This window comes from Nerophis ophidion, linkage group LG14, assembly GCF_033978795.1.
Source record: "Nerophis ophidion isolate RoL-2023_Sa linkage group LG14, RoL_Noph_v1.0, whole genome shotgun sequence".
Lineage (NCBI taxonomy): Eukaryota > Metazoa > Chordata > Actinopteri > Syngnathiformes > Syngnathidae > Nerophis > Nerophis ophidion.
The window spans coordinates 49,012,380-49,027,062 of record NC_084624.1 but is presented as its reverse complement, the minus strand read 5'-3'; the positions used below and the strand labels follow the sequence as shown (position 1 = coordinate 49,027,062).

Sequence of the window (14,683 nt, the reverse complement as noted above, 5' to 3'; positions counted from 1 at the left end):
TCACACACTTTTGTTAACACAGGTGAAGTTAGACATGAGTCATGTCCATCACACACTTTTGTTAACACAGGTGAAGTTAGACATGAGTCATGTCCATCACACACTTTTAACACCGGTGAAGTTGGACATGAGTCATGTCCATCACACACTTTTGTTGACACAGGTGAAGTTAGACATGAGTCATGTCCATCACACACTTTTGTTGACACAGGTGAAGTTGGACATGAGTCATGTCCATCACACACTTTTGTTGACACAGGTGAAGTTGGACATGAGTCATGTCCATCACACACTTTTGTTGACACAGGTGAAGTTAGACATGAGTCATGTCCATCACACACTTTTGTTGACACAGGTGAAGTTAGACATGAGTCATGTCCATCACACACTTTTAACACAGGTGAAGTTGGACATGAGTCATGTCCATCACACACTTTTGTTGACACAGGTGAAGTTGGACATGAGTCATGTCCATCACACACTTTTGTTGACACAGGTGAAGTTGGACATGAGTCATGTCCATCACACACTTTTGTTGACACAGGTGAAGTTGGACATGAGTCATGTCCATCACACACTTTTGTTGACACAGGTGAAGTTGGACATGAGTCATGTCCATCACACACTTTTGTTGACACAGGTGAAGTTAGACATGAGTCATGTCCATCACACACTTTTGTTGACACAGGTGAAGTTAGACATGAGTCATGTCCATCACACACTTTTGTTGACACAGGTGAAGTTAGACATGAGTCATGTCCATCACACACTTTTGTTGACACAGGTGAAGTTAGACATGAGTCATGTCCATCACACACTTTTGTTGACACAGGTGAAGTTAGACATGAGTCATGTCCATCACACACTTTTGTTTACACAGGTGAAGTTAGACATGAGTCATGTCCATCACACACTTTTGTTAACACAGGTGAAGTTAGACATGAGTCATGTCCATCACACACTTTTAACACAGGTGAAGTTGGACATGAGTCATGTCCATCACACACTTTTGTTGACACAGGTGAAGTTGGACATGAGTCATGTCCATCACACACTTTTGTTGACACAGGTGAAGTTAGACATGAGTCATGTCCATCACACACTTTTAACACAGGTGAAGTTGGACATGAGTCATGTCCATCACACACTTTTGTTGACACAGGTGAAGTTAGACATGAGTCATGTCCATCACACACTTTTGTTGACACAGGTGAAGTTGGACATGAGTCATGTCCATCACACACTTTTGTTGACACAGGTGAAGTTGGACATGAGTCACGTCCATCACACACTTTTGTTGACACAGGTGAAGTTGGACATGAGTCATGTCCATCACACACTTTTGTTAACACAGGTGAAGTTAGACATGAGTCATGTCCATCACACACTTTTGTTAACACAGGTGAAGTTAGACATGAGTCATGTCCATCACACACTTTTAACACCGGTGAAGTTGGACATGAGTCATGTCCATCACACACTTTTGTTGACACAGGTGAAGTTAGACATGAGTCATGTCCATCACACACTTTTGTTGACACAGGTGAAGTTGGACATGAGTCATGTCCATCACACACTTTTGTTGACACAGGTGAAGTTGGACATGAGTCATGTCCATCACACACTTTTGTTGACACAGGTGAAGTTAGACATGAGTCATGTCCATCACACACTTTTGTTGACACAGGTGAAGTTAGACATGAGTCATGTCCATCACACACTTTTAACACAGGTGAAGTTGGACATGAGTCATGTCCATCACACACTTTTGTTGACACAGGTGAAGTTGGACATGAGTCATGTCCATCACACACTTTTGTTGACACAGGTGAAGTTGGACATGAGTCATGTCCATCACACACTTTTGTTGACACAGGTGAAGTTGGACATGAGTCATGTCCATCACACACTTTTGTTGACACAGGTGAAGTTGGACATGAGTCATGTCCAGCACACACTTTTGTTGACACAGGTGAAGTTGGACATGAGTCACAGGTTGTTTGGAGCTCACATCTTGCTTTCACCGCCATGTTTAGCTGCCATGTGATGCAGAGATGAGGAGACTCCACCGCTGTGCATTCAGCAAGACATCTTCTTTTAGGACATTCTTCAACATTTAATTGTATTTGTCTCCAATTATTGAGCTCTTTTTTTTAAATTAACCTAAATTATGCAAGCAAGTTATAATTTGTGATAAATCATAGTTCATCCACATTCAAAGTTGTGATTAATCTGTTTCTAACAAATAATTGATAGCACTCGTAATAACAAATTTTTACATGTATTGGTTGTATTTTTTCTTTTAAATGCCATCTTTAAATAAATATATATGTAAATAATGTAATAAAGCCTAGTTCTCTATTAACCAAAATAATAGCACTAGTTATAACACATTTTAGATGTAATGTTTTTCAAAACAAATCCCAAAATGCCACCTTTGAAATTATATATTTAAATAAATAATATAACAAAGTACATATGTTTTGAATTTATTTCCCTATTGACCAAAGAAATAACTCCAGTAATAACACATTTTTTAGATGTATTGTTTATCAAAAAATTTAATCTGTGAAAAATGTTATTGAACAAATGTTTAAATAAATCATTTAACAAAGTAAAATATGTTCTAAATCTATTTATTCATTAACCAAAATAATAGCACTCTTCAAAAAATGCCACCTTTAAAAGAAATAATCTAAATATGTTTTAAATCAATTTCTGTATTAACCAAAAATGATAGCACTGGTATTAACACACTTTTTATAAGTATTGTTTTTGTTTTAAAAAGAACAATCTTTAAATGTCTCTGTCATATGCACTAGTATACACTAGTATGCACTAGTATACACTAGTATGCACTAGTATACACTGTTATGCATTAGTATGCACTAGTATGCACTAGTATACACTAGTATGCATTAGTATGCACTAGTATACGCTACTATGCACTAGTATACGCTAGTATGCACTAGTATACACTAGTATGCAGTAGTACACACTGTTATACACTAGTATGCACTAGTATACACTAGTGCGCACTAGTATACACTAGTGCGCACTAGTATACACTAGTATGCACTAGTATGCACTAGCATACACTAGTATACACCAGCATGCACTAGTATGCACTACTATGCACAAGTATACACTGGTATGCACTAGTATGCACTAGTATACACCAGTATGCACTAGCATACACTAGTGTGCACTAGTATACACTAGTATGCACTAGCACGCACTAGTGCACACTAGTACGCACTAGTGTACACTAGTATGCACTAGTGTACACTAGTATGCACTAGTATGCACTAGTATACGCTACTATGCACTAGTATACGCTAGTATGCACTAGTATACACTTGTATGCAGTAGTACACACTGTTATACACTAGTATGCACAAGTATACACTTGTATGCAGTAGTACACACTGTTATACACTAGTATGCACTAGTATGCACAAGTATGCACTAGTATACACTTGTGCGCACTAGTGTACACTAGTATGCACTAGCATACACTAGCATGCACTAGTATGCACTACTATGCACAAGTATACACAAGTATGCGCTAGTATGCACTAGTATACACTAGTATACACTAGTATACACCGGTATGCACTAGCATGCACTAGTATACACTAGTATGCACTAGTGCACACTAGTACGCACTAGTGTACACTAGTATGCACTAGTGTACACTAGTATGCACTAGTGTACACCAGTATGCACTAGTGTGCACTAGTATGCACTGGTATGCACTAGTATACACTAGTATGCACCAGTATCCACTAGTATGCACTAGTATGCCGCACTGGACTCATCAATACACCGTGTGAGCTCTGGCTTGCTCACACAACCGTCATAACACATTTTCACATGTCGTTTCTCTATTTGAAAAAAAAATAGCCACCTTTGAAAAAATAAGGTGTAAATGAACACTAAATGGTCCCTAATGTGTGAATGTTGTCTATCTGTGTTGGCCCTGTGATGAGGTGGCGACTTGTCCAGGGTGTATGCCGCCTTCCGCCCGATTGTAGCTGAGATAGGCTCCAGCACCCCTGTGACCCTGAACAGGACAAGTGGTAGGAAATGGATGGATGGATAAATAATCTTAACAAACGATCATTTATACATGCCAACCATTTCAACAACACCCAATGAGTCATGTGAACGTTGTTTACATTTGTTGTCCTTTACAAATGTAGTCAGTTCCAGGAGCAGCTGGAAGTAGATCCATCTACTTGTCTGACAGTGTCCATCAAATGTGGACATTGTTGTGAAAGTGCAACATGGTGATGGATGCATGACATCTTATGCTTGAAGTTGGAACATGACCTCAACACTCACCACTCACTACTCACTACTCACCACTCACCACTCACTACTCACTACTCACCACTCTCCACACTTCAGGTGTGAAATCGAGTCCACCTTGGAGCGTCTGCGTAAGTTGGAGAGAGAGCTGTACTCCAAGGAGAAGGAGCTGGAGGAGCGGGAGAGGAGGCTGCGGCTGTGGGAGGAGAGACTGATGGAGAGATCCACCATGACTCCCAGTCCCACCTCCTTACTGATGGAGCGCTCACAGGTCTGTCCTATCACATACAACACTGTCCTATCACATACAACACTGTCCTATCACATAGAACACTGTCCTATCACATACAACACTGTCCTGTCACATACAACACTGTCCTGTCACATACAACACTGTCCTATCACATACAACACTGTCCTATCACATACAACACTGTCCTATCACATACAACACTGTCCTATCACATACAACACTGTCCTATCACATACACTGTCCTATCACATACAACACTGTCCTATCACATACAACACTGTCCTATCACATACAACACTGTCCTATCACATACAACACTGTCCTATCACATACACTGTCCTATCACATACACTGTCCTATCACATACAACACTGTCCTATCACATACACTGTCCTATCACATACACTGTCCTATCACATACAACACTGTCCTATCACATATATTGTCCTATCACATGCAACACTGTCCTATCACATACAACACTGTCCTATCACATACAACACTGTCCTGTCACATACAACACTGTCCTATCACATACAACACTGTCCTATCACATACAACACTGTCCTATCACATACAACACTGTCCTATCACATACAACACTGTCCTGTCACATACAACACTGTCCTATCACATACAACACTGTCCTATCACATACAACACTGTCCTGTCACATACAACACTGTCCTGGCACATACAACACTGTCCTGGCACATACAACACTGTCCTGTCACATACAACACTGTCCTGTCACATACAACACTGTCCTGTCACATACAACACTGTCCTGTCACATACAGCACTGTCCTATCACATACAACACTGTCCTATCACATAAAACACTGTCCTGTCACATACAACACTGTCCTATCACATACAACACTGTCCTATCACATACAACACTGTCCTATCACATACAACACTGTCCTATCACATACAACACTGTCCTGTCACATACAACACTGTCCTATCACATACAACACTGTCCTGTCACATACAACACTGTCCTGGCACATACAACACTGTCCTGTCCCATACAACACTGTCCTGTCACATACAACACTGTCCTGTCACATACAACACTGTCCTGTCACATACAGCACTGTCCTATCACATACACTGTCCTATCACATACAACACTGTCCTATCACATACACTGTCCTATCACATACAACACTGTCCTATCACATACAACACTGTCCTATCCCATACAACACTGTCCTGTCACATACAACACTGTCCTGTCACATACAACACTGTCCTGTCACATACAACACTGTCCTATCACATACAACACTGTCCTATCACATACAACACTGTCCTATCACATACAACACTGTCCTATCACATACAACACTGTCCTATCACATACAACACTGTCCTATCACATACAACACTGTCCTATCACATACAACACTGTCCTATCACATACAACACTGTCCTATCACATACAACACTGTCCTATCACATACAACACTGTCCTGTCACATACAACACTGTCCTGTCACATACAACACTGTCCTGTCACATACAACACTGTCCTATCACATACAACACTGTCCTATCACATACAACACTGTCCTATCACATACAACACTGTCCTATCACATACAACACTGTCCTATCACATACACTGTCCTATCACATACAACACTGTCCTATCACATACAACACTGTCCTATCACATACAACACTGTCCTATCACATACAACACTGTCCTGTCACATACAACACTGTCCTATCACATACAACACTGTCCTATCACATACAACACTGTCCTATCACATACAACACTGTCCTATCACATACAACACTGTCCTATCACATACAACACTGTCCTATCACATACACTGTCCTATCACATACAACACTGTCCTATCACATACACTGTCCTATCACATACAACACTGTCCTATCACATACAACACTGTCCTATCACATACAACACTGTCCTGTCACATACAACACTGTCCTATCACATACAACACTGTCCTGTCACATACAACACTGTCCTATCACATACAACACTGTCCTATCACATACAACACTGTCCTATCACATACAACACTGTCCTATCACATACAACACTGTCCTATCACATACACTGTCCTATCACATACAACACTGTCCTATCACATACACTGTCCTATCACATACAACACTGTCCTATCACATACAACACTGTCCTATCACATACACTGTCCTATCACATACAACACTGTCCTATCACATACAACACTGTCCTATCACATACAACACTGTCCTATCACATACAACACTGTCCTGTCACATACAACACTGTCCTATCACATACAACACTGTCCTATCACATACAACACTGTCCTATCACATACAACACTGTCCTATCACATACAACACTGTCCTATCACATACAACACTGTCCTATCACATACAACACTGTCCTATCACATACAACACTGTCCTATCACATACAACACTGTCCTGTCACATACAACACTGTCCTATCACATACAACACTGTCCTATCACATACAACACTGTCCTGTCACATACAACACTGTCCTATCACATACAACACTGTCCTGTCACATACAACACTGTCCTATCACATACAACACTGTCCTATCACATACAACACTGTCCTATCACATACAACACTGTCCTATCACATACAACACTGTCCTATCACATACACTGTCCTATCACATACAACACTGTCCTATCACATACACTGTCCTATCACATACAACACTGTCCTATCACATACAACACTGTCCTATCACATACACTGTCCTATCACATACAACACTGTCCTATCACATACAACACTGTCCTATCACATACAACACTGTCCTATCACATACAACACTGTCCTGTCACATACAACACTGTCCTATCACATACAACACTGTCCTATCACATACAACACTGTCCTATCACATACAACACTGTCCTATCACATACAACACTGTCCTATCACATACAACACTGTCCTATCACATACAACACTGTCCTATCACATACAACACTGTCCTATCACATACAACACTGTCCTATCACATACAACACTGTCCTATCACATACAACACTGTCCTATCACATACAACACTGTCCTGTCACATACAACACTGTCCTGTCACATACAACACTGTCCTATCACATACAACACTGTCCTGTCACATACAACACTGTCCTGTCACATACAACACTGTCCTATCACATACAACACTGTCCTGTCACATACAACACTGTCCTGTCACATACAACACTGTCCTGTCACATACAACACTGTCCTGTCACATACAACACTGTCCTGTCACATACAACACTGTCCTGTCACAGTCCTATCACATACAACACTGTCCTATCACATACAACACTGTCCTATCACATACAACACTGTCCTGTCACATACAACACTGTCCTGTCACATACAACACTGTCCTGTCACATACAACACTGTCCTGTCACATACAACACTGTCCTGTCACATACAACACTGTCCTATCACATACAACACTGTCCTATCACATACAACACTGTCCTATCACATACAACACTGTCCTATCACATACAACACTGTCCTATCACATACAACACTGTCCTATCACATACAACACTGTCCTATCACATACAACACTGTCCTATCACATACAACACTGTCCTATCACATACAACACTGTCCTGTCACATACAACACTGTCCTGTCACATACAACACTGTCCTGTCACATACAACACTGTCCTATCACATACAACACTGTCCTGTCACATACAACACTGTCCTGTCACATACAACACTGTCCTGTCACATACAACACTGTCCTATCACATACAACACTGTCCTATCACATACAACACTGTCCTGTCACATACAACACTGTCCTGTCACATACAACACTGTCCTGTCACATACAACACTGTCCTGTCACATACAACACTGTCCTGTCACATACAACACTGTCCTGTCACATACAACACTGTCCTGTCACATACAACACTGTCCTGTCACTGTCCTGTCACATACAACACTGTCCTATCACATACAACACTGTCCTGTCACATACAACACTGTCCTATCACATACAACACTGTCCTGTCACATACAACACTGTCCTATCACATACAACACTGTCCTATCACATACAACACTGTCCTGTCACATACAACACTGTCCTATCCCATACAACACTGTCCTGTCACATACAACACTGTCCTGTCACATACAACACTGTCCTATCACATACAACACTGTCCTGTCACATACAACACTGTCCTGTCACATACAACAATGTCCTGGCACATACAACACTGTCCTGTCACATACAACACTGTCCTATCACATACAACACTGTCCTATCACATACAACACTGTCCTGTCACATACAACACTGTCCTATCACATACAACACTGTCCTATCACATACAACACTGTCCTGTCACATACAACACTGTCCTGTCACATACAACACTGTCCTGTCACATACAACACTGTCCTGTCACATACAACACTGTCCTGTCACATACAACACTGTCCTGTCACATACAACACCGTCCTATCCCAACCTTCTCTCATCCACATTTTGTCGTGTCACCATCTTCTCTCCGTCTGGCAGTTCTTCACACCGCTCTCCATTGGCTCCTCGGGTTCTTCCTTCTTCCGCTCGCACTCTCAAGACTCCAACAGTGCGGGGGTCAGCAGTGCGGGGGTCAGCTGCCTCCTCCGCACCCTCAGCAACGGCGACAGCGAGCGCGGGAGCAGCGCGGTCCTGGAGAGGGGGGCGGGCTCTCTGGATGGCGGGCGGCTGCACGTCATGCTGCGAGGCCTGCAGGGGCGGTTGGGAGAGGAGGAGGAGGAGGAGGAGGAGGGCACCCTGGAGGAGAAAGGTTGGGCCCAGCGGGACGAGGGCGGGAGCGTGGAGGGAGGACGTGTGCAGGTGACGCTCAGGAGCTTCCCGGGGGGCAGGATGGAGCGAGAGGAGAGGACGTGGGAGGGAGGGGAGGTGGAGGGAGGGGGCGTGCAGAGGAGCAGGGTGACCACCATCCTCAGAGGATACTCGGGGGGCTTCGCAGAGGACGAGGGCCAGAAGGAGGCGGAGGAGGCGGAGGAGGGCGGCCTGGAAGCAGGGAGGCTTCCAAGCATGTTTCAGGGTCTCTACGGCAGCTTGGGGGAGCGGCTGTCCTTGGACATGGACCACATGGACATGGGAGACCTGGGGGTGGTGAAGGTCAGGAGCGAGCTGGGGGTGAGGGGTCACAGGAGCGACATGGTGGGTCACTCGGGGGTGCAGGTGAGCATGCGGGCCTCGTCCAATCAGAACTCTGTGAAGAGCTGCAGCGTGCGACACGGCTCCAAAATCAACATGGCCTCCGCCGCCTTGGACATGATGGAGCTGGACTGGTCTGACAGCGATTAGCACCTTTTTCCTCTGTGCTCTACTCTACATACCTATTTAAATAGATATCTACCTACTGTAGACTTACTCTACATACCTATTTAAATAGATATCTACCTACTGTAGACTTACTCTACATACCTATTTAAATAGATATTTACCTACTGTAGACTTACCGTACCTATTTAAATAGGTATGTACCTACTGTAAACTTACTCTACATACCTATTTAAATAGGTAAGTACCTACTGTAGACTTACCTACCTATTTAAATAGGTAAGTACCTACTGTAAACGTCACCCCTCACAGTCACAAGTCACACACCTTGTTTTTCTTGGCGTAGCGTGTAGATTTGACACTTTGACATTGTAGCTCAAACTGTAATTTTCTGTGGGAATTTTTGCCATTTTCATTTTTCAATAAAAAGACCGATACAAAAAAAAAACGGAGTTTAAACTCAGGAGGCTCTTACTGCAGAAAATAGGTGAGAGTGCATCGCTGTAGATGCCCACAATGTATCCCTGAGGGGTGTCGTTGGTGACACTGTTGGTGACACTGCGCCCAGTCAAAGGTTGTACAATTTACAATTTACAATTAAGGGCTCGTATCATGATTTTTGTTTCCATTTTCCAAAGACACAACATGTAGTGAGGGTTGTTTGGTCGACATCTTGCAAGGATTCTGCTGTGAAGACACTTTTTATCAAGCCAACTTTTGTCTGCCTTCAAAAGGTTCATTTTGAGAGGCGGAGTGGTGGGACGCAAAGGAAGACCTCCTTACCACACAACAGTTGTTTTTAAGAGCCGTCTCATTTTGAGCTGACTTTCACCACAACACAACTTCTGCACGATGAAGTCAGACCGTGTTTGCTCGGCGGATCAAGGAGGAAGGAGACGACACAAAGGAAGTAAGGAAGCAAGTCTACAAAGTTATGGTAAATGTTTCATTTCTACTGAGTCTTTCTCTCTACAAATACTTGTGTGTGTGTGTGTGTGTGTGCCTTTCTATTCTCTATCATGTGCATACTTTCACTGCTGCACGCACACACACACACACACACACACACACACACACACACACACACACGTATTTCTGACCTTCTGGGGACCTGAGAAAAATGCCTCCCTCTTTAGGAGCAGCCTTTTTAGATATATAAAGATGTTTATTGACAACAATAATATATACATACTATGCAAATGTAAAAAATTGTGAAAAAAATGTTGGAATTTCACATTGGCAGTATTATAATAAAAGTCGCAATTTTACTCAACGCAAGTCAAAAATTTTACAAAAAGAACTGAACATTTGTGCAATATTATGATAAAAGTTGGAATTTTACTCAACAGTCACAGTTTTACAAGAAAAGCATAAAATGTTGGCAATTTTATAAAAGGAGTCGGAATTTTACCCGACAAAAGTCGCAATTTTATAAGAAAACTTTACCATTTTAACAATATTATCATAATAATCAGAATTTTACTTGACAAAAGTCATCATTTAACTCTAAATATGTCACTATTTTACAATAACAAAAAAAATGCAATATTGTAATAAAAGTCAGAATTTAATATGACAAATGTCACTATTTTGCATGAAAAAAAGTAGTTATTTTACATTATAAATGTTATAATTTTACGAGAAAATATTGCAATGTTTCAAAAACAGAGATGAGATGAGAAATTGTTCTTGATTTGATATGAAAAATGTCGACACCTTATGAGAAAAAGACTGATTTGAATAATTTTTGTAATCTTTTGTTTGTAATTAGTTTTTAATTTTCAATATTTACATATGCGCTTACACACACACGCACACACACACACACACACACACACACACACACACACACACACACACACACACACTTGTATTTCTGACCTTCAGGGGACCTGAGACAAAAGCCTCCCTCTTTAGGAGCAGCCTTTTTAGATATATCCATCCATCCATTTTCTACCGCTTATTCCCTTTTAGATATATAAAGATGTTTATTGACAACATGAATAATATATACATAATATGTAAATATAAGAAAAGCTTGTTGTGAAAAAATTGTTGGAATTTCACAAAAAAAAAACATACAATTTTGGCGGTATTATAATAAAAGTGGCAATTTTACTCAAGAAAGACTGATTTCAGTAATTTTTGTAATCTTTTGTTTGTTATTAGTTTTTAATTTTCATTATATACTCAGACACACACACATGCACGCACACACACACACACACACACACACACACACACACACACACACACACACACACACACACACATTATAAAATGAAACATACAATCTATTAAATAGGTAACATTTTAAGAAAGAATCAAAGATATAATTCTACACATTGAGTCTACTAGGTCAGTGGTTCTCAAATGGGGGTACATGTACCCCTGGGGGTACCTGAAGGTATGCCAAGGGGTACGTGAGATTTTTTAAAAAATATTCTAAAAATAACAATTCAAAAATCCTTTATGAATATATTTATTGAATAATACTTCAACAAAATATGAATGTAAGTTCATAAAGTGTGAAAATAAATGCAACAATGCAATATTCAGTGTTGACAACTAGATTTTTGTGGACATGTTCCATAAATATTGATGTTAAAGATTTCTGTTTTTGTGAAGAAATGTTTAGAAGTAAGTTGATGAATCCAGATGGATCTCTATTACAATCCCCAAAGAGGACACTTTAACTTGATGATTACTTCTATGTGGAGAAATCTGCATTTATAATTAAATATCTTGTTAATTTTTCAACAAGTTTTTAATTATTTTTGTATCCTTTTTTCCAAATAGTTGAAGAAAGACCACTACAAATGAGCAATATTTTGCACTGTAATACAATTTAATAAATCAGAAACGGATGACATAGTGCTGTATTTTACTTCTTTACCTCTTTTTTTCAACCCAAAGTGCTTTGCTGTGATTAGGGGGTACTTGAATTAAAAACATGTTCACAGGGGGTACATCACTGAAAAAAGGTTGACAACCACTGCTCTAGAGTGCTAAAACTGCCAGGAGTTAATCAATAATCAATAAATCATTGTGCAGATTTTTAAACATCACAAAATGTTTTCCTTTTTGAGGAAGTTAGATTTTGTGTTCTGTTTGTTTTCATTGCTGCTCTTTTCATGGTTTTTAATACATAAATGTGTGTAAGAGATGAATAAGCAGCATAGTTAATGAATACTTACTACTTGACAGAAATGTATTTACCACGGTCAGAACCAGAACCCAGACCCACTAACAATGATACACTGTGTCCTCCAGTGTCCTTTCAGAGAAAAGCTAATTGTTACAACATGCTTCAAACTAACACCATTAAAATATCTAACTTGCAGACATTTATCTATAAAAATATGGAGAAGCTGCTGATGCTGTATTTGACAGAGTAGCAGCGAGAAGGAGATAACATAGAAGAAGACTCTCCGAGGTAAATGATGTTTATTATTATTACATTCTTTATAAAACTGCTGTAGTTGTTTGTAGTACATCTATTGTAGTGTTTGTGTTGTTTGTAGTACATCTATTGTATTGTTTGTGTTGTCTGTACTACATCTATTGTATTGTTTGTAGTACATCTATTGTAATGTTTGTGTTGTTTGTAGTACATCTATTGTATTGTTTGTAGTACATCTATTGTATTGTTTGTGTTGTTTGTAGTACATCTATTGTATTGTTTGTAGTACATCTATCGTATTGTTTGTGTTGTCTGTACTACATCTATTGTATTGTTTGTAGTACATCTATTGTAATGTTTGTGTTGTTTGTAGTACATCTATTGTATTGTTTGTAGTACATCTATTGTATTGTTTGTGTTGTTTGTAGTACATCTATTGTATTGTTTGTAGTACATCTATCGTATTGTTTGTGTTGTCTGTACTACATCTATTGTATTGTTTGTGTTGTTTGTAGTACATCTATTGTATCGTTTGTAGTACATCTATCGTATTGTTTGTGTTGTCTGTACTACATCTATTGTGTTGTTTGTGTTGTTTGTAGTACATGTATTGTATTGTTTGTGTTGTTTGTAGTACATCTATTGTATTGTTTGTAGTACATCTATTGTAATGTTTGTGTTGTTTGTAGTACATCTATCGTATTGTTTGTGTTGTCTGTACTACATCTATTGTGTTGTTTGTAGTACATCTATTGTAGTGTTTGTGTTGTTTGTAGTACATCTATTGTATTGTTTGTGTTGTTTGTAGTACATCTATTGTATTGTTTGTGTTGTCTGTACTATATCTATTGTATTGTTTGTGTTGTCTGTACTACATCTATTGTATTGTTTGTGTTGTCTGTACTACATCTATTGTATTGTTTGTAGTACATCTATTGTTTTGTTTGTACTACATCTATTGTATTGTTTGTACTACATCTATTGTATTGTTTGTATTGTTTGTAGTACATCTATTGTATTGTTTGTAGTACATCTATTGTATTGATTGTGTTATTTGTACTACATCTATTGTATTGTTTGTGTACAATATTTCTTATCTAAAAGTCTGTTTCTCTTTTTAAAACAAAGTCAAACTGTTAAAATAAAAACTGTGATTGATTTCCATGTGCGACATTTAGTGTTTGGAGTTAGCAGCTCTGTCACACAAGCAGTTTAGTCGTACAGTGACAGTTGATCTCCTACATTGAGGTGCTACTGTACTTACTGTATGGAGGAACTTACACATCTGACCAAAAGCTCAGCGATCAAGTCAACTTGTAACTCCACATGTCTTAAAGGGG

The 14,683-nt window shown here is 39.7% G+C and overlaps 1 protein-coding gene across 3 annotated transcripts in view; it reads left to right on the top strand.

The window, feature by feature from the left end:
* Positions 1-10,848, top strand: part of LOC133568785 (mitogen-activated protein kinase kinase kinase 20-like) — a 55,534-nt gene extending 44,686 nt beyond the window's left edge. The window contains exons 10-12 of one of the 3 annotated variants that reach the window (XR_009809677.1): positions 4,414-4,585; positions 9,164-10,040; positions 10,085-10,847. Coding sequence is in view for 2 of the 3 variants with exons in the window: in XM_061920918.1 (XP_061776902.1) it covers positions 4,414-4,585; positions 9,164-9,964 (973 nt within the window). In the remaining variant the exon portion in view is untranslated. Of the gene's footprint in view, positions 1-4,413; positions 4,586-9,163 lie in introns of all 3 variants that reach the window. The other 2 variants (XM_061920918.1, XM_061920919.1) reach the window with 2 other exon arrangements.
* Positions 10,849-14,683: the final 3,835 nt, after the last annotated feature.